The 27609-nt window shown below is 52.1% G+C and overlaps 10 protein-coding genes across 10 annotated transcripts; 5 read left to right on the forward strand and 5 right to left on the reverse strand.

The window, feature by feature from the left end:
• Nucleotides 1–300: 300 nt before the first annotated feature.
• Nucleotides 301–1287, reverse strand: N0V96_001403 (uncharacterized protein; the record flags this gene model as incomplete). Its single annotated transcript, XM_053191958.2, has 1 exon — nucleotides 301–1287. The coding sequence occupies one exon, from the start codon at nucleotides 1285–1287 to the stop codon at nucleotides 301–303; it is 987 nt and encodes a 328-aa protein (XP_053050566.1).
• Nucleotides 1288–2032: 745 nt separating this feature from the next.
• N0V96_001404 (uncharacterized protein) lies at nucleotides 2033–3304 on the forward strand (the record flags this gene model as incomplete). Its single annotated transcript, XM_053191957.1, has 3 exons — nucleotides 2033–2183; nucleotides 2246–2784; nucleotides 2840–3304. 3 exons carry the CDS (start codon nucleotides 2033–2035, stop codon nucleotides 3302–3304), a joined length of 1155 nt encoding a protein of 384 aa, XP_053050565.1.
• An 808-nt stretch (nucleotides 3305–4112) lies between these two features.
• Nucleotides 4113–5072, reverse strand: N0V96_001405 (uncharacterized protein; the record flags this gene model as incomplete). Its single annotated transcript, XM_053191956.1, has 1 exon — nucleotides 4113–5072. One exon carries the CDS (start codon nucleotides 5070–5072, stop codon nucleotides 4113–4115), a length of 960 nt encoding a protein of 319 aa, XP_053050564.1.
• Nucleotides 5073–5699: 627 nt separating this feature from the next.
• On the forward strand, nucleotides 5700–6895 carry N0V96_001406 (uncharacterized protein; the record flags this gene model as incomplete). Its single annotated transcript, XM_053191955.1, has 3 exons — nucleotides 5700–5713; nucleotides 5837–6231; nucleotides 6288–6895. The coding sequence occupies 3 exons, from the start codon at nucleotides 5700–5702 to the stop codon at nucleotides 6893–6895; spliced, it is 1017 nt and encodes a 338-aa protein (XP_053050563.1).
• A 77-nt stretch (nucleotides 6896–6972) lies between these two features.
• N0V96_001407 (uncharacterized protein) lies at nucleotides 6973–8966 on the reverse strand (the record flags this gene model as incomplete). The annotated part of the gene is made up of 3 exons (XM_065756225.1): nucleotides 6973–7670; nucleotides 7726–8801; nucleotides 8938–8966. The coding sequence occupies 3 exons, from the start codon at nucleotides 8964–8966 to the stop codon at nucleotides 6973–6975; spliced, it is 1803 nt and encodes a 600-aa protein (XP_065615465.1).
• Nucleotides 8967–10833: 1867 nt separating this feature from the next.
• Nucleotides 10834–11766, forward strand: CHT4_1 (Chitinase 4; the record flags this gene model as incomplete). Its single annotated transcript, XM_053191953.1, has 1 exon — nucleotides 10834–11766. One exon carries the CDS (start codon nucleotides 10834–10836, stop codon nucleotides 11764–11766), a length of 933 nt encoding a protein of 310 aa, XP_053050561.1.
• Nucleotides 11767–13187: 1421 nt separating this feature from the next.
• On the forward strand, nucleotides 13188–13950 carry N0V96_001409 (uncharacterized protein; the record flags this gene model as incomplete). The annotated part of the gene is made up of 2 exons (XM_053191952.1): nucleotides 13188–13614; nucleotides 13682–13950. 2 exons carry the CDS (start codon nucleotides 13188–13190, stop codon nucleotides 13948–13950), a joined length of 696 nt encoding a protein of 231 aa, XP_053050560.1.
• A 532-nt stretch (nucleotides 13951–14482) lies between these two features.
• Nucleotides 14483–16510, forward strand: N0V96_001410 (uncharacterized protein; the record flags this gene model as incomplete). The annotated part of the gene is made up of 4 exons (XM_053191951.2): nucleotides 14483–14819; nucleotides 14895–15052; nucleotides 15106–16074; nucleotides 16151–16510. The coding sequence occupies 4 exons, from the start codon at nucleotides 14483–14485 to the stop codon at nucleotides 16508–16510; spliced, it is 1824 nt and encodes a 607-aa protein (XP_053050559.2).
• Nucleotides 16511–17985: 1475 nt separating this feature from the next.
• On the reverse strand, nucleotides 17986–20634 carry N0V96_001411 (uncharacterized protein; the record flags this gene model as incomplete). The annotated part of the gene is made up of 2 exons (XM_053191950.1): nucleotides 17986–18679; nucleotides 18737–20634. 2 exons carry the CDS (start codon nucleotides 20632–20634, stop codon nucleotides 17986–17988), a joined length of 2592 nt encoding a protein of 863 aa, XP_053050558.1.
• A 1400-nt stretch (nucleotides 20635–22034) lies between these two features.
• Nucleotides 22035–25109, reverse strand: N0V96_001412 (uncharacterized protein; the record flags this gene model as incomplete). The annotated part of the gene is made up of 3 exons (XM_065756226.1): nucleotides 22035–23390; nucleotides 23456–23482; nucleotides 23538–25109. The coding sequence occupies 3 exons, from the start codon at nucleotides 25107–25109 to the stop codon at nucleotides 22035–22037; spliced, it is 2955 nt and encodes a 984-aa protein (XP_065615466.1).
• Nucleotides 25110–27609: the final 2500 nt, after the last annotated feature.

Genomic DNA, 27609 nt, shown 5'->3' on the forward strand with positions numbered 1-27609 from the left:
CCGTTACGCCCCACACATCGCTTCGAAAACCATGATCGTTATGCTCTGACAAATGGCTGCACTTCGAATTTTGCATCAGATTTGTCTCCGCTTATCGCACTTGAATGCGTTCATAGGAGGATCCGTGTAATATGATGGAGTCAAGTACGGATACTACTTCTTGACTTGCTAAGGGAAATCCTGGCATTGTCGAACATGCACTTGATACCTATTACAGTAGCGAACGCATACTGTATGATCCCAGTTGAGGTAGTAGCGCAAGTCAACAAACGCCTGATCAATGATCTATCTGTAAACCGGCTATTTGTTCCACGATCTTTGCTTTTCCGTTTCTCCGAGTACACCAAGTGTTTCTAAAGCCCATTTCTTAGTTGCGTCGCCAAGTGGTAAATACGGCCGCCTCATCTCCCACGACGACTCGTCAGTAAGCCCGATGTCGCGACCAAAGAAGTGCCAAGCACCGTACTTTGTCAAGGCAATACCCTTCTTACAAGCCCATTCTGCATTCGCGACATCGTACTGCAGTTTCAGTGACTCTTCTGCTTTCCCAGCCTTCCACAGATCATACACTGCTGACGTTGAGCCCGGAAAGATGTTTCCCATACCCGTTACGCAGCCACTTCCCCCAGCCTGCAGCGTTGGAAGAAGGTAGTCACTGCTACCGCCAAAGACACCAAATTGCTCATGTGTAAACTTGCTAGTCAAACGAGTTACCTTGCCGACGTTACCGCAGGTCAACTTCACGGCCACAATATTGGGATGCGACGCGAGAGCAGTGATCTGATCCGAATCGAGATCCACCCCAGATGTGACGCCGGGGAAATTGTAAATGACAATCGGGATGGGAGAGTTATCCGCGACGTCTCGGTAGAATCCCAATATCGCGTCACTGGATAAGGCTTTAGCCCAGTAGCTGGGCGGGAGCAAAAGTCCAAAGCTTGCGCCTGCTGCGCTGGCATCTTTGGCGTTGAGGATGGCTTCGCGGGTCGATTCCGCGGATATTCCAGCTACAATAGGGTAGTCAGGCTTTCCAAGGTCTTTGACAGCGCGCACTGCTGTTTCGAGAATAGCCTTGCGCTCGTCTGCTGTCAGGAGAACGAGCTCGCCGTTGGTTCCAAGGTAGACGAGACCGTGCATACCAGCGCGGACTAAGGCCTGGCATTGCTTGTAAAGTGCGTCATAGTCTACTGGTTGCAGAGGTTCACCGGCTTTGTAGATTGTGACGACGGGGGTGTAAACCCCTGGCGGGAGGGGCTTTGATTTGGGTGCGATGGTGCTAGAAGGCATTGTGAAGGTCTTCATAAACGTGAGAAGAACGAAATAATGCAACGGAAGCCAGATCTAGCAGAAAGGTGATGCCGATGATCTTGGGGCGTAATTGAGTGTGAGGACTGGGATGCAAACAGCTTCACTTTTGGTCGAGAAAGTCAACCCCTCCTAATATTCGACTCCAAGTCTGAGATGCGGAGACAACTGCGGAGAGAGCTTCTCGGCCAGCTTATGGAGAAGAACCACAATCCACACGGCTTCTGCTCCGATCACGCAACCAGCTTGCACTTTCCTACCCGCATGGAAAACCTTCATCCAATCGATCAGTAGTAGCAAACATGTTTGAGGATTCGTGAGAAGTCATGTGGTTGCGAGCAAGAATCAGATCCTCGCGGTGATGGTCGCTGACCCGCTATCCACATCGGCGAGAATGCCGAAACATGGGGAACGAGCGTGCGGAGCTTACAGGGGTGGCAAAACACCGGCCGGAATGACGGGGATGTCGCGATCTGAGAGGCGATCCGAAATGCCATTAGCTCTCAGACAAACGCGGTGTAGGGGTTAATAGGGTTTGACCGTGGCTGTGGCAACTTCGGGGAATGGGAAATGGGATCTAAACACCAGGCTACACCATTTTCAACCTGCTTGACCAAACTCCCTCTTGCAAAAAAAGATCTCTCGCGTCTTGTTACTAGCAGACTCTCGGAATGTGCTTGTGAATTGGTGAGGAGCGAGTCCGAACGCGAGCAAAATTCGAAACACAATGACGACAAAGACAGAGGAGAGCGAGAGAGCCACAATAAGTGTGACAGATCTCAGCAAGCACAATACCAAGTCGGATTGCTGGATAGCAGTACACTCCAAAGTCTGGGATATCACCGACTTCATCAATGAACATCCGGGAGGTCCGTCAGGTGAGTTCCGCATAAGCTACTAGCCTCGTTCTTGGGGGAACTTACAAATGAACAATTGTCAGTTCTTCTTAAATGCGCTGGCTCAAATGCCACAAAGATATTCGACGAAGTCCACGCACCAGATATCCTCGAGGAGCTACCAGACGAGAAGTTCATCGGTATACTGAAAGATGCTACGCCAGACGTCCCTGCTGCTGCATCACAGCCCGAGAGTAAAAATGGCACATTATCTGCCCCCGCCGAGACTTCGAAGCCCTCCTCTGCCGAGGAAGACAGCATTCCGCCTCTAGAGTCCATCATCGGGGCGCCAGATCTAGAGGTTGTGGCCTCGAAAGCACTAACGCCAAAGACATGGGCCTTCTACTCATCCGCGGCTACCGATCTGATCACGCACCGAAACAACAAGCAGCTCACAAGAAGGATCATGATCCGGCCAAGGATTCTAAGAAACGTCTCGCATATTGATATGAAGACGAACATTCTTGGATTCGAAAGCTCGGCCCCGTTCTTCATCTCGCCAGCCGCGATGGCAAAGCTTGTGCATCCAGATGGCGAGCTGGCTCTCAGTCGCGGCGCAGCAAATGAAGGAATTATACAATGTGTGAGTGCTCAGGAGGAACTATCCCACAGGCGCCGCATCTGACTATGAACATTAGATTTCGAGCAATGCATCCTACACCCTCAAGTCTATCGTATCCGCCGCCCCGCCGTCACAGCCCTTCTTCTTCCAGCTCTACATCAATTCGGAACGTCATAAGACAATCGAAATCCTGCGATCGGCGCGTGCACTCGGCATAAAAGCAATTTTCGTGACTGTCGATGCCCCCGTCCCTGGAAAGAGAGAGGCAGACGAGCGTGCAGCCCAAGCAGGAACGATCCGAGCGGCCATCAGCGGCGCCGAAAGCAGCAAAGACAAGAAGGGTAGCGGATTGGGACGCTTGATGGCACAGTATATCGACAAGTCGATTACATGGGAGGACCTGACCTGGATCAGAGAGGCCAGCGGCGTGCCAATCGTGCTCAAGGGGGTCCAAACTGCTGACGATGTCAGATTAGCGGTTGAGTATGGGGTTGAAGCAGTCTTCTTGAGCAACCATGGTGGCCGATCTTTGGATGGGTAAGTCTATAATCTCGCGAAAGCGCTAGTAAGAGGAACCAGCATCTGACAGTGGCAAAAGGTCACAAGCCTCTATTCTAGTTCTGCTAGAACTCCGAGAACAATGTCCCGAGATATTCGAAAAGCTCGAAGTCTACATAGATGGGGGTTTCGAGCGTGGCTCAGATATTCTCAAGGCTATCGCTCTTGGAGCTACTGCTGTGGGCGTTGGAAGACCGTTCTTGTACTCTCTTGTGTACGGCCAAGATGGTGTAGAACACCTCTCTCAAAGTAAGTCCTCTCAACTTGTCATATGCGGTACTATGAGGGCTAGGGCTAACCATCGAACGCACGTTAGTTCTAAAAGACGAGTTGGAGACCTCCATGAGACTTTGTGGCATTACTAGCCTTAGCCAAGCTACCCCCGCGATGGTGAACACGTTAGATATTGACCATTTGGTGGTTTCCGAAGATAGAGCCCGGCAAAAGAGGCCTGTGAGAAGGCCAAGGTCAAAGCTCTAGGCTGTGTATAGGCACGCATAGATACCATGGTAATGATACATCAGTCATCTCATGATCACAATTGTGGAACGCCCATGGTAGCAAGACGTTGAGGAAACTGGGGATTGTATCGATGTACTTGAAACCGCTGCGGCAGGTCGAGCAAACTATTACACCTCTCATGTCTTCAAAGCGAATGGTATGCTACTTGAGTACTTTGCTAATGATCAGGATAGAGCCGTACATGAGCAATACGCGAAGTACATTTAGGAAAGGATTGGTGAATTCCATAATTATTAAGTTGGTTCTGCGCTGGTCATTCTATGGGCAGATCATGCCTGAAGGGTCTTCGCAAATGCCTCAACAGCTTCCAAAATCGTACCATCAGGTTCCAAGCCCAAGCCATACGCCCTACTGACATCGAAACGGGCAGCCCATGTCTCTACAATAGCCAAGATGGCGGAATCTTTCTTTTCTTCGATGAGCGCCAGCGATTCTTTGCCGCCCACCTTTTCCACCGCATCGAGAATCTCCTGCACCGTGACGGTGATACCAGGCAAGTTGACGACTCTCGATTCCCCAAACTTTTCTTTCGGCACATCCTTGACCTTGACAAGGTTCTTCACCACCGTAGCGGGGCTACAAACCCAGACTTCGAGATCACGGCTAACAGGCAACACATTCTTGATACCCTTCAGAGTCTCGCGAACAATACCTGATGCAAAACTTGATGCTGCAGCAGAAGGCGCACCAGGTCGCACTGTGACGGTCGGAAGTCGCACAATGCGGCCGTCGATAAGCCCACGCCGCGAAAAGTCCTCCACAAGCAACTCGATAATAAGCTTCTCGGTGCCGTACGATGTTCGCGGCTTCGGCACAATCTCGCTCTCGATAACAGGCTGGCGCGGGCCGTAGACGGCGCACGAACTGGTAAAGACAACCGTGGTGCCGGGGTAATGCTTCCGGAGGTGGTCGAGGACGGCACGGACGGAATCGAGGTTGACTTTGAGGCCCAAGTCGAGGTTCGCTTCCGCCCCTCCGGACATGAGACCGTGCAGGAGGTAGACAGCGGAGAACTGCTTCGAGAGCAGAGAGCTCACTGCTGCCGAATCGGTGAGGTCGGCTTTCAGAGCATTGATCTTGCTGCTTTCCCCTGCCACGTCGGCGGGGATGGGGGGTTCGATTACATCTGTGATGGTGAGGGTTGCTGAGGGGTCGGACTTGATGAGGGCGGAGACGAGGGCCTGGCCAACGAAGCCTGCGGCGCCGGTTACGAGGATTTCGTTTGACATTTTGGCTCAACTTTTGGCATGTAACTCTCTAGATAAGGTCTTGTGGAAACAGAGTTCTACAGTCAGGAAACGTTCACGCGTCTCGTCACAAAAGAGACGCGATCGCGTGCCCCTCGGCTTTAACTGATCCGATCTTGCTGTGCCGTCATGAGGGGTACAGTTCACTCGCATGGTTTTGTTGTCGGAGTTTCTCCTCACGCCTCTGTTGCCTGCACATTTACCGAACATATCCGGCGACTGAAGAACGGATATGCGGCCACACGCGAAGTTCAGACTTCAGAACGTGTAGATCGGAGAGGTCGCCGATGCAGGTCGTCTAATCCGGCCATCGGTGAGTATGCCGAACATCCCACCGGTGGATCTATGTCCGGGAGCTTCCCCGCACTGCGTAAGAGGGCAATCGCGCAGTCGGAGGTGGTGGGGGTGGTGAGGGATCCCGGCGACAGAGCTGAAAGCCGATGAAGTGATGCCGCAGAGCGAGGTAAAATGACGTGATGGTACAAAACAAAACCTCGGGGCTCTGTATGAATTGGATGAGAACTGCTACAGAGTGCCAATTGTCAGCGCTATCAAACTCAATCAAGCCGAATTGATAGACCTATTTGAAGATTTTTTGGGGTCAAAAACATGGAATACGTGAGGTTAGTACCACAATGATCTCAAGCACATTTGGTCCCGCATTGTCATGAAATTGTTCCTCTTCACTACAAAAAACTGCCATAAGCATTGTGGCTATCTGTAAAATGCTAATCGTTAGTATGTAGACTCGGCAACACGGGCCTCAAGGTCTCCAAAATCATCCTCGGATGCATGACCTTCGGCTCCTCCAAATGGGAAGGCTCACCATGGGTCCTCGATGAGGAAGAAGGACTCCAGATCCTCAAAGCAGCGTACGATAACGGTATAAATACTTGGGACACGGCAGACACATATTCAAACGGAAAGTCTGAGGTAATCATTGGCAAGGCTCTGAAGAAGTTCAATATTCCGCGCCAAAAAGTCGTCATCCTCTCCAAGATCTTCAACCCTGTTCCAGACGACGACTCCAGACCCGCCGGCGTCAATGATGGTCCGCTCGTGAACCAGATGGGCCTGAGCAGGAAACATGTATTCCATGCCGTCGACCAGTGTCTCGAACGTCTTGGCACAGATTACATCGGTAAGACTACTACGAGTAGCGCAACGAGAAACGTGCCGGAAGCTGATAACCCGTAGATGTTCTCCAGATCCACCGCCTCGATCGCGAAACACCACCGGAAGAAATCATGCGAGCCCTCCACGACGTCGTCCAGTCCGGCAAAGTCCGATACATCGGCGCCTCGTCCATGTACACATGGGAGTTTGCCCGCCTGCAATACATCGCCCGGTCCAACGGCTGGACAGAGTTCGTCTCAATGCAGCCATTCTACAACCTGCTCTACCGCGAAGAAGAGCGGGAAATGCTGCCGTTTTGCCGAGCAAGCGGTGTCGGTGTGATCCCATGGTCACCAATCGCTCGCGGCCTGCTGGCGAAGCCCCTCGCCAAAGAGAATGATGAAGGAACGTCGCTGCGTAGTCAGACGGATAAGAAGACGCAGGCGTGGTTTGCAGATGCGAACCTGGATATCGTAAACCGGGTCGAAGAGATTGCGAAGAAGAAGGGTGTTAGCATGGCCCTTGTATCGACTGCGTGGGTGCTGCAGCAGGGATGTTGGCCGATCGTTGGCTTGAGTTCCGAGAAGAGAATCAAAGAGACGATAGGGGCGCTCAAGGTGAAGTTGACAGAGGAGGAACTAAATTATCTGGAGAGCGAATATCGACCCAGGAATATTCAGGGTATGTAGATAATTACAAGCGTACGAATGAGAAGCTTTGAGAAACAAAAAGCAGCTACAAGGGCCGTTCTCTTTGTTGAATGTGGTCATGAACCGGGTCTTTCCATCTGATACTCTACGTTTGCAAAGTCTTGGCCCCCAATTGCTGTACCATCCGGGTTCAACGATGTCATGTCGAACTGAAATACTGGAGACAGACCGAAACTCATGTCATAGTCGAAGAAGAACTCTCCTTCCGGGCCCATTAGAGTCCCATCAGCGATACCACCGGCGAGCTGAGGATCGATGACCTGTGACTGGTCCCCGTTGACCGGTTGCGTATTCAATACCTGCGCTGATGTATCTCCACGGCCAGACCTCAACGTCCTAGCCATGCGCTCGAGACCAGGCGCCATGAGATTAGCTAAGTGCCACCGACCAGCTGGTAGAGATCGGAAGTGCCGCACAAGGCTCGTGGTCAGGTTCCAGACGCGCTCCGGCTCGATCAAGTCGCCGCCGTACTTGACTGCCACCTTGATGAGGAACATGCAGGCAAATGCCGTCATGCAGTGCAGGTATGACGGCATGCCCACTACACCTGCAGCGACGTCCGGGTCGGTGATGATGAAGTCAATGGTTGACGTCGCTACAGAGATAGCTGTTGCAGCGCATTCGAGAAAGTGGTGCGGTATCGGGCTGTCTCCGGAGAGGCCCCGGAAGATGTGAGAATAGAGATGAAGTTTGGCGAAGTGGAAGTGTAAGAGAGCGCCTTTGCGAGGGAAGCGGCCTATGTGTTGGTATTGTTCTATACGTGGATTAGTACAACTACCCTGAGGATATTGAGTAAAGGACTGACTCACCTGATAGCGTTTCAGACCAATGTTTGATCCAGTGATCGAGCTCCTTGTTGAAATGAGTGATTTGGTGGACGTAGGTTCGTGGCGTCGGTTGACCCTTGTCAGGCCCGAATAGCTCTCGTATGCTACCAATAATTCCAAGAAGGGCAACTTGACTTGCGAGGCGCTTGTCTTCCTCGGTCGATATCGGTGACTGAAGAAAACTTTCCCATTGTTGCATAGACGAGTCTTCCTGCACGATAGCCGGCCTCCCATACAGCGTGGCAAGATGCTGATCGCATATGTTCAATATGTACCACAGCCGCGCCCCATCGGCAGCTTCCTCGCTCTTCTCTTGTATGGCGCGGGTATAACTGTTGTGTAGATTACATTCCGCCGCTCTCCTTATTGCATACCCGGACAACATCCAAGACATATCAGAGAGCCAGTACGACGCAACGCACATGGCGCGGAGATAATCACGGTTCACTCGCCGATCGAACATAGATCTCTCTGTGAGCCGCCTGAACTCCGAGCTGCAGATACCGTACAGACTGTTTGCCTGGGGATCGTGCAGCGCAGCAACAGTCAGGGTCGCCGCAGCCAGTATAGGACTTTTGCGACGCAACTCATCAAGCTGTTGGTACTTGCACCCCACGCCATACATGAAGGCATCGAGACGGTCTCGATAAAGACGGAAAAGGCGTTCGGCATCGTCTAGACGCAAGGCACCTCGGGCAATGAAGTCATCTTGAGCCGGACTGGAATGGCCTTCCGGGGCGTCTGGCGACCTGAGCGCCCTAAGTTTGGTGAGAGCGTAGAGTGAGTGGATCGGCACGTGGGGGAGGTTTTCGTCTTCGGGGGATATCTTGGGGGAGTTGTCGCACGAGGGACCGTGATTGTCTTGCCCGGCCACGCCAAAACGGGTTGCGTTGGCAGCTAGCCCGGGGCCGGACCGGCTCTGCTGTGACGGGGACTCGGCTGCTGTTTGAAGTGTTGAACTCTGTAGTGCCGCTGGCTCAGGTAGGCCCATCTTCTTGGTGACTTCTTTCAGAGTGTTGTGCAGGTTCTCAATGTCTTGTAAGACTGCTTCGTTGTACCTTTAGATGGTTAGTCGACTCAATGCCTCGTCTCCCTTCAGGTCCTCGCTGTGGACTTACTGTGTTTTCTCGTCGATGATACTCTGCAGGTTCTTGCCCAAGACACAACCCAGGTTTCTTTCAGAACATCGCCGACATGGTGGTCCGCTCTCGTCCATTAGACATTTGATCTTGGGGCCGGGTCAGCCTTGAGATATTTTCGCCTCTTCGATCCAGCTCCTATTTGTCTTTGCATACCTTGTGCTTTCTACAGGCCGCGCATGCCTTGATCTTTCGGGAAATTTGCGGAAAAGACTGCTCCCCGTTCCCGGTCGTCATCAACTACATAGGACTGGAGTATTAGTGTGTGATCTGAAGGCCCCAAACAAGGACCGCTCATCCTACCGTCATAAACTCCATGTTGTCATTGGCATCAGACCATGTTCTCTTCGCCATGGCTGAAACCTCGAGCCTCCGAATGAGGCTGGCGGTAGAATCTCGCACTCAGATCTCGCTTGGATAGTTGGAGTCGTCGGCCGTGAGGAGGATGAAAAGAGGAGAAGTTCGGCTCCAAAACACGCAATGGCCCGCGCGAGTCGACCGCGTGGTCGGCACTTGTGTGGAGAAATGAACAGGGGGGCCAACGCTGTCGAGACTCAAGGGGTGAGATCGAGTGGCTTCCCTCCCTCGACAGCTTAGAAAGCAGTTGGAGATGATTGAAGGCTCGGAGTTGACCCCGCTTCCCCGCATAAAGCTGGGATCCGTCTCTTAACGTTGTCCACCTTTCTTAGGTTACATCCAGTCCAAACTCATTTACAACTGAGCCTAACATTTCTCCTTTCGGACTGTGGTCAGAATATGGAGGAATGAACTGTAATACGACCGAGTTCTGACATGGGCGGGAGCTCTCATCTCCTGTGTGCGAGGCTCGTCTTGAACCCTGGCTTCAGCAGAACCACGATGGAGATTCATCCAAAGACTCAACCGTATCTCCCGCTTCGTCAGACAAGAGAAGTTCCTTCAAGAAAAGATAAGTGCGTCAGTTCGCAATCGTGGTGGACTGAAATTTAAAATCAGACAGCCTCGGCTGACATATTGAGTGCACTTATGGTCGTTGGGCTAGACGCCGATGGTTCCCGTCAATCTTCAAGGAGGCGAACAAGCTTTTGGGGGCTGAAAAACTGCAACGATGGATACCCCTATCTTTCTTGGCTTCTGCGAAGCGATCCAAAACCAAGAACGAAAGAAGTTTTGCCTAGTCGTTCGGCCATAAACGGATGCTGCGCAATGGCAGCATTTGACTAGTCCATGCCGACCTCCTAAGCCTTGCCACGAACACGATTGATGATAGCAGAATTGAGCTGCCCGCCCCAAAACCAAGGTTAGAATTGTATCCCATGGCATTGATCCAGAAGTAGGATTTTCCGAGAGAGCCGTCCCCCGGCTGCCGAAAGCTTGGGGAGATGGACTACGCGTCGTCTCAACATCGAAAGTTTTCATCTCTTGGCAGCCATATCTCCAATCTTCCTCTGTACTATCCACGGAGCTCATAGGGGTAATAGGTGTTCGTATATTCGTGTCCTTCATCGACGTTTTGTAGCTGAATAAAGCAAACCTCCGTTGACCCTATGATCGCGCCACAATGATACTCCAATTTCTTGTGGCCGCTCTTGCTATAAGATATGCACTCACTGGTCCCTTGAACGGCCCCCTGTGGAAATAACTCTACCGCAAAGCAGGCTCATCGAAATCTCTTGTATGTCACGAATTGGGGAATCTATGGTGCGGGCTATAACCCCGACAACCTTCCCGTACGAGACATCACGCATGTGCTGTACGCTTTCGCAGATATCAAACCAAATGGGACTGTGTAAGTCTAGCGTCTTCCTTCGACTTTGAGTGCCGATCCTGATCTGCGTTCTGGTCCAGCATCTCATCAGATCCATGCACCGACACCGGGAAGCCTTTTGGCAACGAAAGTACTACAGAGCCCGGTCAGAATGCTCACGGCCTTGTCAAACAACTCTACCTAAAGAAGATGAAAAACCGAAACATGAAAGTCATCCTCTCCATCGGCGGCTACAACTGGTCACCCAAATTCGAACCCGTCGCCGCCGATAAATTCCGTCGCGCAACCTTTGTCTCCTCCGCCGTCAAACTCATGGCCGACTTTGGGATGGATGGCATCGACATTGACTACGAGTACCCAAACACCACTGAAAAGAATCAGAATTGCGTAAAGCTCCTGTCCGAACTTCGCACAGGCCTGGACGACTTTTCGAGGAAGAATGCAGGCGGGTACCACTTCACCCTAGGTTTTCCCGCGCCTGCAGGACCTCAGAACTACAAAGCATTTGACTTCCAGGAAATGGATAAGTCTCTTGACTTCTGGTCACTCATGGCATTTGATTTTTCCGGTGCCTGGGAGAATGTCACAGGCCACCAGTCCAATGTCTTCCGCAGCAAGCGGAATCCGCAAAGCACTAAGGCGAGCGTTGAGAGGGCCTTCGAGGACTACGTTGAAGGAGGAGGGATCTCTCCTGCCAAGATCAACTTAGGTATGCCCCTCTATGGTCGCGCCTTCAGCAACACAAAGGGTTTGGGAAAATCGTACAGCGGACTACCGAATGGCACTCTCGGCCAAGCTGGAGTCTATCTCTACAAAGACCTCCCCCGGCCCGGCGCGACGGTCCATTGGGACAGTACGGTCAAGGCCACGTACTCATACAACAACGCGACGCGAGAGCTGGTGACCTTTGACAACATGAAGAGCGCAAAGTACAAGCAGGCTTACATCAAGAAGAAGAGGTTAGGCGGCGCCATGTTTTGGGAGGCCACGGGCGACAAGGCGGGTGACGAGAGTCTTGTCCGTAGTATGGCGAAGGGGATGGGCAGACTTGAACAGTCGCAGAACTTACTGTCGTACCCGACTTCTCAGTATGACAACATTCGCAATGGGATGAAGACAAATTCTACTGTGCCGTGAAGCAGGACATCATGAAATTGGTCCAAAGTCACATGCTACATGTGCTTATTGAGCTTCAATTCAATGCCGAAGTATGTGTACAGATGCAAGTAAACGTAATCAAGAGAAATTGTGTGGATAGAAGTGACTTGTGTTCCTGTGAGGCGGCAAATTTGAAATCTTGTCTATCGAATCTTTGAAGTCATCCCGTTTCCATGACTGTATGTGTCTAGAGGCAGCTGAGAGGTATAGAAGCTTTATAGTTCTGCAGCACCTGCCACCGCCTGCGTTTGTCACTTCTTGGCCGTGTTGCTTTTGTATTGTATCGAATTCGCTGTGATCGCATTAGCGTGAACATCCTAATGCAGCTCCAGCTAGCCACTTGTGCCACTGGTAAGTGCCCAAACCAGATGACGGGTGTGTAAAGTGTGGTGCGATAAAAGCTGCAAGCACAAGACCTCCATTTATGCAGACTGCCAAAGTATCAGAGTACTGTGATAGCATGGGCTGACCAGGTAGGTATAATAATGTGTCTTACTGTGTCAAGAGGCTGGCTGAGGTTGAGTCAATCGAGTATTGCGACACCTGCAGGTCGCTCAAAGATGATTGAATGCGGGCCCAAGCGTTCTCCCCGTAGGCTTGGACGAGGTACGCGGTGGCCGTTTCCAAAACATGTTCTTCACGAAATGCCTCGTTGACAGTCGCGCCAGTCTTAACGTTCATTAGATTTCCCCACTTCAATAGCCGCTTTCCGGGGTATAGGTAACACGGCCCAGATCGCAATCTGGAAGCTAGTCCGTTGGACAAGCCTAGGCCACTCGAGTGGCTGGCTGGCTGACTTTCGTCACATTTTACATTGAGAATTGTGACATGTACATGTTCTTGGAGATAATTCAGCTTGGGATTCGGTCTCTGAATATTCTCTCACCCGATATAGGAAAGGTTAGGCTTCGATCAATGACTGTGGCTGGCTGACAATCTTCCTGTTCACATGCTGTTCACTCAGCTGAGACAAGATCTTGACTTTAGGCACAACGAGTCATGAACCAGTCTCGACCACTTATCCGACTCATTTACTAGGACAGCAATACTGGTAGCTGATGTGGCGGCGACGCAAGACGACTAGCTTCTTGTCGCGTGCGCGGCATGGAAACACGAAAGAGTACATGAAATGTGAGGTTCATGACCGGATTCAAACACATGCCAATAGTCAGAGTTCATTCCCCTTTGAGATTGCAATATGCACAGCTGGATTATAGTCGAATGAATAATTTCAAGACATGATTTGCATGACCGCAGCTAAATGGACTAAAGAACATAAAGTCTGGATGGGATCGCCCTCACTTTTAGGATCCTGTTCGGAACAAAAAGCACAAATACCTTCAGACTATTAGCTCTATCCCCATCGTATTCAGGCCCGAGTCTTTCTACTATACTTCAAAATGGTCAACAAGTATAACATCACGGTCCAAAACCAATCTGGTTCCCAGCAGCAGTATGTCCTTTTCAGCAAGCCTCCCAAGGTCACTGGCAGAGTCCAGGGCCAAATTTGGTCCAACATCTTTGCGACTGGGAACACCCCCAGAGGCTCCAGGACGATATTTTCAGTCCTCAGCCAGTACTATGCTATCGTTGCAACTTCCCAGGGCAGCCCTTCAATGGGTGTTGAGGTCGACGTGAGCAGTGAAAGAGATGTCATCCTCGGTTCTCTCAAAGACGACGGAACCGCCGTCCCGGGCACCACTCTGCAGCTTATAGTTGATGAAGACGCACCGCAATTCAGCGACAGTCCTCTTCCTAACAGTGCCTCCCCAAATGCCTTTGAAATCCAAACCGGCAATGACTTTACCGTTGCACTAGCCAAGCAAGGTGAGTTCCCTTACTACAAACATGCAAGATTAAAATTAGCATGACATTGAGCTGATTATCCTATCAGGAAACTACCTGATCGGTCTTGGAGGCTCCAGGACTGGCGACGGTCAGGATGGACCTTTGGCTACTTTCATTCCCGAGCCAAGTGTACGATACCAAATTCAGCCTCTCAACACCTACTACCTAACCGTTGGCAGCTACCGCAAAGGAGAAATCATTGATGCGAGCAAGATTGGAGGCAGCATCGTGGCTATCGACTTCACCAAGTTGCGCTCTAACAACGTGGTCATCGTTCACGATGACCATGGCAACCTCAATATCCAGGCCCAGTAAGGGATTCGATCCAGCTTCCCAAGAACATCACAGATGTGTGCGGAAGAATCAATCGCTCAAGTAGCTGTTTAGGTTGAGATATCCCTTCGATGCAACTACAAGTATGGAACTTGTACGTTGTCTTCAGAGAAACCGCCGGCTAGGTTAGAAGTACTTACTTAGTCGTCGTGAGTGATGCAAAAAGACAACTCATATTGCGCTCGTTGACCGCAAGAATTCCGCTGACACTGTAACGTGTTGTTCATTTTGATAGCGTCGTTGTGAATGTGATCCTGCTTCTCCGCTTTCGGTGAAGGATGTGGATAACTCGTCTGTTGCGATGCTGGGGACGGAGCACGTCATCGGAACTCGCGCACGGAGGACGCTTCTCCCATCCGGCGAGCCGGGTTTGTAGCGCCGGAAGACGGGAACTTGGCTTATCTAAGAGCCAAACTTTTAAGTACTGCTCTTGGGGGTTGCGCGATACTATTTTCTTTTCAGTTTTCTATGACTTGATCAATTGAGCCACGGGCCGGAATCAAATTGAACCATAATGCAGCTCGAGAAATCAGCGCTGGCCTCGGCGGTCTTGCTACTTATAAGCAATGTTGCGGCACAAGGCGATGCCCAGACTCCCCTCGTTGGCCCCGACCGAGATGCGATACCGCCGTCTTCGCGGCCAAACATCGTGTTCGTCTTGACTGATGATCAGGACCTGCACATGAACTCTTTGGAGTACATCCCGCTGATTCAGAAGCGGCTTATTGAAGAAGGGACACTGTACAAGAAACATTTCTGCACGACGGCAGTTTGCTGCCCATCGCGTGCAAGTTTGTGGACTGGCAAACTAGCTCACAATACCAACGTCACCGACCTCAACCCACCATACGGTAAAAGATTCTCTCATCCACTGATCCAATTGACTGACGACGGGATTCGTGAACATACACTAACTGATTTTGCAGGCGGTTTCCCCATTTTTGTGAAGAATGGCCACAATGAGAACTATCTGCCCATTTGGCTGCAAAAGGCCGGATACAGCACGTATTACACCGGCAAAATGTTCAACGCTCATACAGTTTGGAACTATGACAGCCCGCATTTAAAGGGCTGGAACTCTTCTGTTTGTGTCCAGCTTTACTAATCAAGAAATCCCTCCTACTGACCTCATTTCAGGACTTCCTCCTTGACCCTAACACCTATGACTATTACAACGCCACCTTCCAGCGTGACCATGAAAAGCCAGTCAATCATCTCGGCGAGTACTCGACGGATCTGGTCGCCGAGAAGGCCTTCGGGTTTCTGGACGAAGCTGTAGACGCCGGCAAGCCTTTCTTCCTTGGTATCGCTCCCATCGCACCTCACAGCAACGTCAACTCCAGTATCCTTCTCCCAGTCAAGGGCCCAGATGACGACGTGCCGGTCTCTGATGACAAGTTCAGGGTCAGCATCCCGTTAGCTGCTAAGAGACACGAACACCTCTTTGAGGATGCCAAGGTCCCGAGAACAGAAAACTTCAATCCTGACAAGCCTTCGGGCGCCGACTGGATCCGTCGCCAACCCAAGCTTACGGATGAGAACGTGGCATATAACGATAAGCACTACCAAGGACGTCTCCGTGCCCTGCAAGCAGTCGATGAGCTGGTCGACGGCCTCGTGGAGAGATTGGAAAAGCATGGCATCCTGGATAACACATACATCTTCTATACGACGGATAACGGCTACCACATTAGCCAGCACCGGCTGCAGCCTGGCAAGGAGTGCGGGTACGAAGAAGATATCAACATTCCGCTCATCGTTCGTGGACCAGGTGTTCCCAAGGGAGGCGTGACCGAAGCTGTCACGGCACACGTTGACCTCGTCCCCACCATCCTGTCGCTCGCGGGTGCTCCGTTGAGAGCCGACTTTGATGGAGCCCCGATCCCACTCTCGACAAAGGACCTGACGGAGTCCCCGTTGACTCGCGAGCATGTCAATGTTGAATACTGGGGATGGGCAATTACTGAGAGCAAGTTCGGCTTCAATGGCGATGACACGAAGCGCATATTCAACAACACGTATAAAGCGCTGAGAGTTGTCGGCGAAGGTTACAACCTCTACTACTCGGTTTGGTGCACCAACGAGCATGAGTTGTACGATATGACTGTGAGTTCGCTAGAAACCAGTGGTTGACATCCTGCACGTGAAGAAGTAGAGCGTAGTGACAATTTGCCTAATCCAGACGGACCCCGGCCAGCTTCACAACCTCTTGCACGCCGACGAAGCCGCCCTTGCTGCAGGCGCAACACTTCTCGGCTACCCTCTCAAAAAGGTCCTGCCCAGACTCGACTCCCTCCTCTTCGTTCTCAAGTCTTGCAAGGGCACCACGTGCTCGCAACCGTGGAAGGCCCTCCACCCTACAGGAAATGTTGGCAGTCTACTCGAAGCCCTCGCACCGCGCTTCGACGAGTTCTACACCCAACAGACGCGTGTGCAGTTTGATCACTGCGAGCTGGGCCACATTGTCGAGGCCGAAGGGCCGCAGTTTGAGCATGATGGAGCTGTGTACTGGAAGGGTTCCAAGTGGAGCGACTGGACCTGAGCACCTTCGGCTGTATGTAGGAAGCTTTTTCGAGGTATCGCCGGATACTGAAAGCTCAACGAGACTATAACTTGCCGATTATTTGTCCGTCGTACAAGAGTAGTGGGGTTCCACAGCATCAAAAGGCGGTGAAATTTCCCCCAGCCAAGGTCTACAAGTGAAACATGTCCAACAGCGTGACGGTGCGTGATCTTGAATAATCGCAACGGGACGGACGCAACGGCACGCGGCTTGCTGCTCGATCGAGGGCCCGCCGTGCGACATCATGACCCCTCATCCCCCACAATTGAGATCCGCTTCGGAACTAGGAATTTAAGCTCCCTTGTCTTCCGGAACTAGGAAAACCAACATTCCCCCAACTCCGGCCGGGTTAGGCTTTGGGAAACGCTTGACATCTTAAAAGTAAGTGATCCCTGACGTAAGTCTGCTCGATTCGTCATCATCTGATGAAAAAGGTGGCTGTAGCTTAGGTGGGAGATTCCAAGAAAAACACCTCAGTTTCGACTACGACTTCCCCACACATCAATTCCGTGCGCATTCGACGTTCATCTCGACTACACGTAAACTTCATTCCCAAGTAAAATAACATGGCGCCGTATCAAGGTCATTGCAACTGTGGCTCGGTAAAGGTCACAGTCAACAAGAAGCCGGATAACATCGTGATCTGTCATTGGTAAGTCAACCATCACCATTGCCTCCACACATGTCGAATGGAGGTCATAAGTTGACACGATTGAAAATATTAGTTCAAACTGCAAACGCGCTGGTGGTCGTACGTTAGACATCGATGCCTTTAGATTTCGCTAGGCTGACTGTGAGGGAAACATGTAGCCTTTTCCATGAACCTATTCGTCGACGATGGTGAATGGGAGATCGACGACAGCCAAAACACGCTGAAAGAGTACCAGGACTCAAACACTGATTCCGGAAACACCATTCAAGTGTGTCCAATCTCTTCCCCAAAACAGGTAGAAACCATTGTTGACATCGCGTTCCCAGCGATGCTTTTGCGGAAAGTGTGGAAGGTAAAGCTATCGACTACTTAGGTGACCCGTTGATCTGTGTACTGACATATCTGGCAGTCCTGTCAAGACCACAACAAAGGCGATTCCGGGAAAAGCTCTCATCAAGGCGTCATTGTTTGATGACATCCCAACGAAGAAGAGTGAAGTGTACGGACAGAAGGCAATTAACTGGGCGTAGAGGATGATGTTACCAAGTTTGAAGATGCGGAACGTGGTGTTTAAGGCGAGAGTGGGCGCACTTTGGCGGATGAGGCTGGGTAAAAGTGACCAAAGATAGCCAGATTAATGATATCTGTAGTTATTTGATATTCAATAAAATAAAATAAAATAAAACATACGGCATTTTGCTCCTATTGACACTGACAAACAATGTGAGAAAAGGTATTCCAACTGCCCGATTGAAGCAAAAAGTCTATAGTGATCGCCTTAGTCAATTACTCGTCCGCCTCCCTAAACCTGCAAGTCCGCCCCTGTATGCCCAAACTCGCTCTTATACGTCGTATCTATGATCCCGGTATCTACAATTCTCGTATCGGTACGGTTGGAAGGGAATGTGCGGTTGAATCCCTGATACGGACCCAAACTTGGCGGGAGATCCTGGACTCTCGTTCCCCAGTCACTCTCACGCCGGCCAAGAGTAAGCACCAGCTCCTGACCTTCGGTGAAGAACTTGTGATCAACCCAGCTTTTTCTATAAGGCTGACCATTCAAGGTCGCCTTTTGGATGTAGATGTTGCGGTAGGTCGGGTCAAAATTGATGTTGCGGACCTTTGCCGTCCTACCTGTTTGTGGGTGCGTGATTTCGAGGCTCTCGAAGAAGGGTGGGATGATCAGATACACATCCTGCCCGGGATTTGGGAAGAGACCCATCATGGAAAAAGCCAGGAATGATCCCATGGCCCCGCTATCATCGTTACCGGGAAGTCCGGCTGGGTCAGGTGAAAAGAATGAGGGGATGTAGAAGTGGGCTCGTCTGGCTGAGAGAGCCGGACGACCGGCGTAATGGTACTGGAAGACTGTGAGGAAAGCGGGTTCGTTGCCAATGTAGGTGATGTTTTGATCATGCAAGAAGTTGAGCCTTCGGACGAAGGCGTCCGGACCACCAAGAGTGTTGATGAGCGTTCCTTGATCATGAGGAACAAAGCTATTGAAGTCAGTTACTCGAGACTCCCACTGCCACTCACGTTCCATGTCGACTTACAAGCCATACTCCCAAAGACTGCTCTCAAAAGTTTCTGGGCCATTGTTCTGTAGGGAACAAGAGCTTTGGCCGTCCAGATTACTGCAGTTGAGCGGATTCTGGTAGGCCCAAGTCTGGTTGAGGAACTTGGGCTCGAAGAATCCTCTGAACCCTGTGTCGGTACCGTTGAAGAAAGCTGACTTCTGGTCCTGCTTGTACAGGTTGCGCCAGTTGCTGCTCGAGGAAAGATACTTCTCCCGATCATCCCCATGCCCCATCCGGTCAGCCATGGAGGCGATGCAGAAGTCGTTGTAGCTGTACTCGAGCGTTCTTGAGACACTCCTCGTCAATGTTCCGAAGCCCTTGACGTCGAAGTCCTGCACGGGAATGTAGCCCAGCTTCTTCCAGCTGTCCATGCCACCACGTCCATTAACGCTCCAGTCGAACGGTTCTTCATCTGCATCCTTTTTCACTGCCTCATAGCCCAGGTCCCAGTCGATACCTTCGGTGATATTCTTCAAGTAGGCGTCTGCTAGGACGTTGTCTGCGTTGGATCCTCCCTGCGTGAGACCTTTGCACAAGCTCATGCGGCAATCCGGCAGCCACCCAAGGTGAACGTAGGTATCGATGAGAGACCTGATCATTTGCGCTACCGAAGTTGGATCGATGATCACCAGAAACGGGATCTGGGAGCGAAACGAGTCCCACAAACAGTAGAACGAATCCCAGTACGGCTCATCGCTTTTCCATAGGGGGTTCTCGCCGGTGTAGTTTTGCGGGTTGACCATGGTCCGATAGATGCCGCTATAGAAGTTTCTCGCAAACGACTCGTTCACGCGATCGGTGTTGATCTTGATGGGACTGAGCTTACGACGCCATATTGCTGTTGCTTCACCCGACACCCGCTCAAAGTTGTAATCCGAAATTTCACCCTCAGCATGTTCGCACGCCCGCTGCTCGCTGATGAAGCTTGTGGCGACACGCGCAGTGATGGGCTGATCCGCGGACTTGAACCGCACAAAAGCGCCGCCGGGTAAGGGGTACCCGTTGATGGACCGCGAGATAGTCATGTTTTTGACCTCTGTGCTCGCGCGACTGTCTGCAAAAATGCCCGTGTCGAGGATCTCGGCGCCGTTAAAGTCGGTACAAAAGTGAAGGACAAAGGTGCCGCTGCCAAAGCTCGGTTGGAAGCGCGCGTTGCCTGTGATGCGTCCGGATTTGGCGTCCACGTTGATAGTTGCGTTGTCTTGTCTCGTGTCGCCGAGATCTGAGAGGTCTTGGAGAATGAGAGGCTGTCCTGCTTGGGGAAAGTTGAATCTTATGAGAGATGCTCGCTCAGTTGTCGTCATTTCGACTCTGATGCCGGTTTTCAGTGTGATGTTGAAGAGTCCTGGCTTTGCGATTACGTCCTTTTCGTTAAAGTAGCCGTACTTCGCCCTTGACTTTTTTGGAAATGTGCACCAGTTGATGACTCCGCTAGGGCAAGTTGTGTAGGCAAAGAGCGGGAAGTTTCCAAGGGAAGGTTGTCCGCCAGTGCCGGAGTCATGCATTGTCGAGAAGCCAGTGACCGGGTTCCCATCCAGAGTGAAGCCGCCTTGGTTCGAGCTACTATTCGTGTCCGCGGACGCCTTTGCCATGCCGTACGGCAGTGTCGCACCCACGAAGACGTTGCCACCATTCCTCGAGCCGATGAGAGGATCAACATACTTGAGAGCGTCAAAATCGTCCAGGGCCTCCACTGCGGCTGAGTTCGTCAAGTCTGCAGAGGATGAGCCGGATACCCAGTTCGATGCTGCTTGTACTGCGTCGTGAGCTGCATGTGAGGCTGCGTGAGATAGCGAAGGCAGATGGATATCTGGCATAAGCCACCAGCGAAACAACGCCGCGGCGCCATGGAAGGACCACAACACGCTCCACATCGTGAATCCTGGTTGATGATGTGTTTACTACCTTGACGACGAATGAAGTCTAAAGTCTGCAGCGACAATCACACTGAAAATTTCCCATTATCCCTTATCATACAAGTAGTAAATGGCTGTCCCGGCCAACACGTGACGAAACGTCAAAGCTAAAGTTGGTCTCAAGTCCAGTAGAGTTTCCTCCGAGCTCTGCTGAGAACTTCCTGCATGCCACTCATGCCAGCTTGAGGCGGCCATTGGGCATCATGGCGTAAACGGCGAAAACCGGCCATCGCGCACCGCGATTCCAACCCCGCAGTAGGACTTGTCATGGACCGGATGGTGTAAACTTTCTCTTCATTTTGATGGTTGCATTGAATCTATTAGCTTCAAGGATGCTTCAATAAGCTGAGGTCGCACGCGGCAATCGAATAACGTGGTCTCGGTCCCGTCGTCGCATTGATCAAAAGCCCGCTTGGACCCGACAGTTGCAAGAGAAACTTAAACAATGGGGCGGGAAGCAGGCACTGGCAGGTATATCTCTTCGCAAACTCGACCGTTTCACATTAGAAACGAACCTTTTTTCCATCTCTTAGAATGCAAGTGGGCGTTTCTCGTTATTTGTTTCCCTCCCGAGTCAGGATGCTTTGGTCCGTGGAGGCGGGTTGACGGCCGCCACCCTGCTTGTCTGCCGACGGGACGGCTGGGTGCTACCTTCATTGGAAGTCCGTTGTCGCATTTTGGCTTCGAGAAGCTCTGAGTAGAAGGCATGCGAATTGGACGAACTACGGCTGAGTTTGCTGCTACATAGGAGCACCTGTATGCCCGCTTGGTCGGCCTAGCTTATGCTGATCATAATGATGACTCTTCCCACTGGCTTTCAGGAATGTTACCGCCCTTGCTCTCTGATCTAGTAAATCCTTCGAGCGGATCTTCTTGTATTGGAGGAGTGCTTTGGATTCGAGCTGGCCTTATTACAGTGGCCTAGAGATTGAGCATATCGCAGCCTCGGGACTCTTGGCGACACTTTCCACCACAGAAACGACTCAGGCTGTGCAGACAGTTTGTCCGATCTCTCAGTCCTTTTTGAAACGTTCCTCTTTTTCACAAGTTTCTTGGTGTTTGACTATGCCGTCGGAGGGCAAACGAACGAGATGGCAGACCCTAATGTGATCCGAGCAGAGAGCCCCGCGGAAGCTTTGGAAGAGGTTCGTGTCACAGCCAGGTGATTGGGCAAAGCTCTCCCGGATACCAGTCCATGCCTACAGCTTGCTCGATACCTCGAGCTGCGAGCTTAGGCGAGGGTCACTGACTGGCCTGGTGGTCTTCTTTGAAAGGATCATGTACTGTTTCTAATGCTACTATACTGGTACCCTCCAAGTAAGACCAACCACCTCATCTTGAGACCACAGTGTTAAAGCTCATCCTTGAACCTCGGTGTTAAACTCATCAATGACACTCCGAGGCTTCACGAAGCTGCCTAGAGGCCGATACTTGAGGTGAGAGAATCCGAAAGCCTCAGGTCCCCCGATCTCAAGACCCCTCGTAGAGCCAGCCCAACGATCACTAGCCGCGATACCCAGAACAATGACCAAAAGTCCGTACCTGTACTCTGGCGTTCCAATGGCTTCACCGTTTTGCGCGTCAATGACTGCGATAAGATCTGGCACAATAGCTAAGACATCTTCCTGCTTCTCCATACCAGCTTCCTGGGGCTCAGATTTGGCAGACGTAGCCTTAATTGCAGCGATGTTCTCATTCTTGAACGGGATCTTGACGAATCCTGTGGACTGTTTCTTGTCTGCCTCTTGTCCCTCCTCTTCCGATGTAGAGATATCAGCGCCTTCGATGACCAGCTCTCCATAGACGTGGCCTTTCCTGAGCACCCTCTCGACGCCCACGATCTTGCCTTTGAAGAGAACCTTGGCCGAGCCGTGACCGCCACATTCCTCAATGATGGTCTCCGCAACATTATCGACACAGTTGAGCTTCCTCGCCTTGGCAACAGCTCGACCGATTCGCCACGACTGAGAAATGGTATGTTCCACCACCCACCTCTTGGTCTCGGCTCCCGTTACCGGCGGATCAGCGACAGCCACTTGCGAGCCCATCTCCGCCAGAGCCGCACGCATAACCCGCTCAACCTGCTTATCAGATGAGGCCCGCGACATCGTGACGATACTGCCATTCCCATCACTCATAGTCACGGGCGTCCAGATGGGACTCCGTTCGTTGAAGACCACCGGCGTCGTCTGCCACTTTGTCGGGTACGCCCGGCCCATCCAGTCGCCATCGACTGCGGGGACATTCATGTTCGTGCTAGAACCAATCATCATGCTCTGCAGGCCGTTCGCGCCGCCAATCTCAACGGAGATCATGTGCGTGGCAGGCGCTCCCAAGCGCTTGTACATCTCTTCCTGGGCCTCCTGCATCTCGTCGGCAGACTTCTTCTCGATGGCGACTGTGGGGGACCCTGCGTAGCCTCCGCAGCCGACGAGAGCATCGTCGGGTATGTCGTAGGGATTCACGACTTTGACGACTGCACCTTTGCGCAGCTTCTCGCGCAGGATGAGTTGTTGAGAGTAGGGGGAGCCCCCTCCGCCTGTGCCGAGGATGTAGCATCCGATGCTGATCCAGTCGAGGTCGGTCTCGCTGATGTACCAGACTCGATTTTTGACAAGAGGCTTGTAAGTCAAGACATCGGTCTCTTCCTTGGTCTGGAATGCGGCAGTCTTTACGACTCGGATGGTCGCGACCTCGTCATCTTGGCTCTCGTCCTCGCTGCTTTGCAATGCGATGAAAAATCTGTCCGAGAGAAGTCAAAGTCACCAGCAGCACGCACAATGAAACGCGATTTGTTGGCAATGTACTACATCTGTCAGCCGACATGATCTCACGTATCCCAGATTTCCGGGAACACTTACAGCCAGGGGTATCGTATCCACCTCCACGATCTGAACAGACGAAGGAACCGCACCCGCATCAACGGCCTTTTTCCTAGCCTCTTCCTCCACTTCACCCAAGATCTCTTGGACCGATCTGGACTCTGTCGACTTGAGCGTGTCAACGGTGGCACTGACACGTGCAATGGCTGCGCCGATCGCGTTGGCGACGCCCGCCCACTCAGGCTTTAGCACCTCGCTAGCTCCCCTTAGCTCGTAAGGCGCAATCACGGCACCGCCGCCGACTAGGAGAACAGGTATGTCTTCAGGCGAGGTCTTCATCGTATCAATGACCTTTTCGAGCTTTCGCTTGACGATGGCGGTGAATTGGGCCATGCCTTGGGCATCGAGAGCGCCCTGAACCAGAGTAGCGTCTCCAATGGGGGCGGCGGGCGAGGATGAGCTGGCGAGGACGGTACAGTCCGTGGCGGTTAGGGTGCACCCTCCAAAGACGATGGCCTCTGTCTTGATCCTATAGCCAACGCTGTGTGGTCCAACGGTAAGCTTCTCGGCGCCCTTCCGGACGATGGAGCCTCCACCCAGGCCGATGCTCTTGACATCTGGGCAGGAGAAGTTCAGGCGGACGCCGGCGAATTCACTGTAGGCGGCTTGTTGGCGGGGGAAGCCGTTGGCCTGTAGTAGACCTACATCGGTAGTCGTACCTCCAATGTCGACTACCATAACGGCACTGTTGCTAAGTTGGTGATTCTGTACCAGAAAGGCGGCTCCTCGCATGCTGTTGGTCGGGCCGCTGGAGAATGTCCGGATGGGTAGTTTGGCGGCCATGTCGCCTGACAGGATCGTACCGTCATTTTGAGAGATGAAGACGGGGCAGTTGATGCCTAGCCTTTTCATGGGCTCCTGGAATGATTTGATAGTCCTGCGGGCAAAGTTCAACACTGTTGCGTTGAGGATGGCTGCGTTTTCCCGCTCCTGGAAGCCCAGGTTAGCCACATCTTTGGAGCAGGTGACGGTGCAGCCAGGAATCTCTGATCGGATAATGTCGGCAGCTCGTTCTTCTTGTCGTTCGATGGAGTCGATGGGGCTGAAGATGCCGTTTACGACTACATTCTTGACGCCCTTCTCTCGAACTACAGCACATTGTGCTTTGATTTCCTCGGCGTCTATGTCAGAAATCAGAGTGCCATCTACCTCTAGGCCACCCTTGCAAAGAGCATAGTAGCCCAAAATCAGGTCGCGTAAATCTTGGGGCCAATCCAGACAAGGCGGGTCGTGCTTGGAGAACTGGCTCGTCAGTCTGATGACGGCAACCGGGGCTAAACGAGCGGCATCTCGCTCGATCAGAGCGTTAACGAAGTGCGTTGTGCCGATGGTCACGCTGGCGATTTCACTCGGATCAATCTGGGTGGACTCAAACATTGTGACTATGGCGTTGTTGATGCCCTCGCTGGGGTTCGTCGTCGTTGGCGACTTGTGCCACGCGATGATGCCCTTATCGGGCTCAGAGGCCTGCGAGGGATCGAGAACCACGCCATCCGTGTTTGTCCCGCCAACGTCGACGCCGATGCGGAGGTGTCGCGGTTCAGGTGCCATGATAGAGTATGCTATTACCTACCCGCGTCCTCGGTTTGTTGTACGTTGGCAGAAGAACGTATTGCACACTGGTGAGGATCGCGGGGTTCACATCTCCATGGAAAGTGGGAGGTGGGGAAGGAAGGATGGCCGATCCCTCGGAGACCGAGGCTCCGGGTACCGGGGCGGAGACCGGCCTCGGGGCGGCCCCGCCAAGACCGGCGGAAGCGGGTAACGGAAGGCCTCATCCAACAGACATCCGGAAAGCGATTCCGAAAATGCTGACCACAGGATTGTAGACTATTGTCTAAAATTAAATGCACCATCGTAAGCTGTCATTACAAAGACCCTGGCGCTTTTTTGGGACCCTTCGCTCTAAAACAGAGCGGACTCGGCCTACTTCGCCCGACGGGCGATGACGTGCTCAGGAAAGACCGAGATGGTCTCTTGGCATATTTAAGCAGGAGACCAGGCCTCCAGAGCCTAACGCCGCCTCCGGTGAGCGCGGAATGGCTGGGTAGCCACCAGGGACTGTGTAGGAAGCGAGCGGCCTCTCTGCCCGTCTCTGTCTCGTAAGTTGCCCCCGTATTCCGTACATGATGCGATGCACTGACGGGACCAGAGCCATGGGATTTCCACCAAAGAGGGTCCCATGTCTCTGCAGTGTTTGCATGTGCATACCATCACGGGTCTACGTTCTCGGCACAATCCGAGAGCGCGTCCGGATTCTTCTGTTTGATTATTACGGCCCAGTCTGGAAGCTCTTTCCAAAGAAATCAGAGAGCTCTCATGTGAGAACAACCCTGCAAAGGCTGGATGTACCGGCGATCCCGTCGCTTTTGGATTGCTGTGACGTTCGAACGAATCGAGGCCTCCGTAGGTACTATTGGATCCAACAGGTTCTTTGATCCGATGATAAGGTGTGTTCAGAGATTTCTCGGACCAGCTTGCTAAATATTACGGCGAATGCTTCAGAAGACTCTAGGATCGTTTTGTTCTGATATCTAATGCGGTCATGGGATGTGGATCGGAACTGGGGCCGTGAAATGGATGCAGCTTACGTCTGCTACGATCGTGTACCATGCTTCCCTTCCCTTCAGCGATACAGAAACTGAAGCAGGAAAGTTCATAGCTGTCCTGTTATGATCCTTCACTCCAAGTTCACTCTTTCACTCTCCACACTCTAGGCCTCATCAGTGAATAAACCTGATCGAGATGGCTCATGTAAGGGTGAGGCGTGGGAAAATTGTGTTTCCGGGATAGAACTATCCGAAGCTCGGCGGGCTCAAGCGTATGGCGACATTCATAGATTCGCCTGTGATGTCTGATCTATCAGTCACTCCTCAGTATCAAACGGGAATGCCGCTCGAAGCGCGATGAGAAATAGTGAAGATCGATAGTGTTCTGGGCCACTTCCGTCACGATTGACGGCGCCCAGTCTTTGAAATGATGCCGTCGTGGCTCTCAGCCGCGAAGATCGCTGGTTAACGATTTGCCATTGATGCACATCGAGGATATGCCATATGATCGACCTTCTCAGCCGTACGCCAGGGACATCCATGCAGACACACACATCGCAGACGCACGGCGTCAATGAAGCGAACGAGAGAGACACTACAGTCTGAAGCTCGCTTCTGTTGGCAGGATTGAGCAAGTTGTTTCTCGATCGGGCATTTGTCTAGAGACATTCGTCGGGCAGCATGCATGTCTAGCATGAGTCTCTCCCGTTCAGCTGGGACTCAGAGAATTACGCTACATCCCACGCTGTTCCATTTCGTTGCCTCGATTCGGTCTCGTAATAGTAATAGTCCCTCCCAAAGCGCAGGGTCTTGGCCGATATATCACTTTCGGCAGTCACTTGGGACCGCGAAAACTCAGCCGTCTAACGAACTCAATGTGATAGCTTCCAAGACATATCAAAGGCCGAAAAGTGGCCGCACACGTTCTGGCTTTTGCCTTCATTCCCCCGATTTTTTGCCTCCGATCCTCGCTCTCAACCCCTCCCACATCGCGTGATCAAGTTGCTGTTTGTGGAGAGACCCAAGACTTTACCAAGAGACGCCGTTCCAACTTTCAATCTGGTTTTGGGGGTGTTCCTGTGAAAACTTTTCTTTCCGACAGCCTTGAACGTCTTGGCTGGCTATCTGAGCTGCCTTCCCGCGATGCCGAGACTGAACAAGCAACACCAAGCTCAAGGCACCGGCATTGAGGCGCTCACTGGGTGAAGCTTCGCTGTCTGGGCGCGGGCGCATGCTCATAGAAGACCACCAGGGGGGAGGGAATTGGATGAACCGAATGAAGAGTCCAGAGAGAGAGACAAGAGATTACTGCGAAAACCTTACTGTAAGACCATGCCAACTCCGAACCTCCGGTACAGGACCATGTAGAGATTTGCCAAGCTGGCTTTGCCCCCAAATCGAGACAATGTCACCGAGAGTATTCGCGTGCTGCATAATAAAGAGAGAGAGAAAGCTGGGGGACTCTTCACAGCTCTGTTTGTGTTTGTTTGGCGCGGGTGCGA

This window comes from Colletotrichum fioriniae (assembly GCF_027942845.1).
Source record: "Colletotrichum fioriniae strain IMI 355084 chromosome Unknown scaffold_1, whole genome shotgun sequence".
Lineage (NCBI taxonomy): Eukaryota > Fungi > Ascomycota > Sordariomycetes > Glomerellales > Glomerellaceae > Colletotrichum > Colletotrichum fioriniae.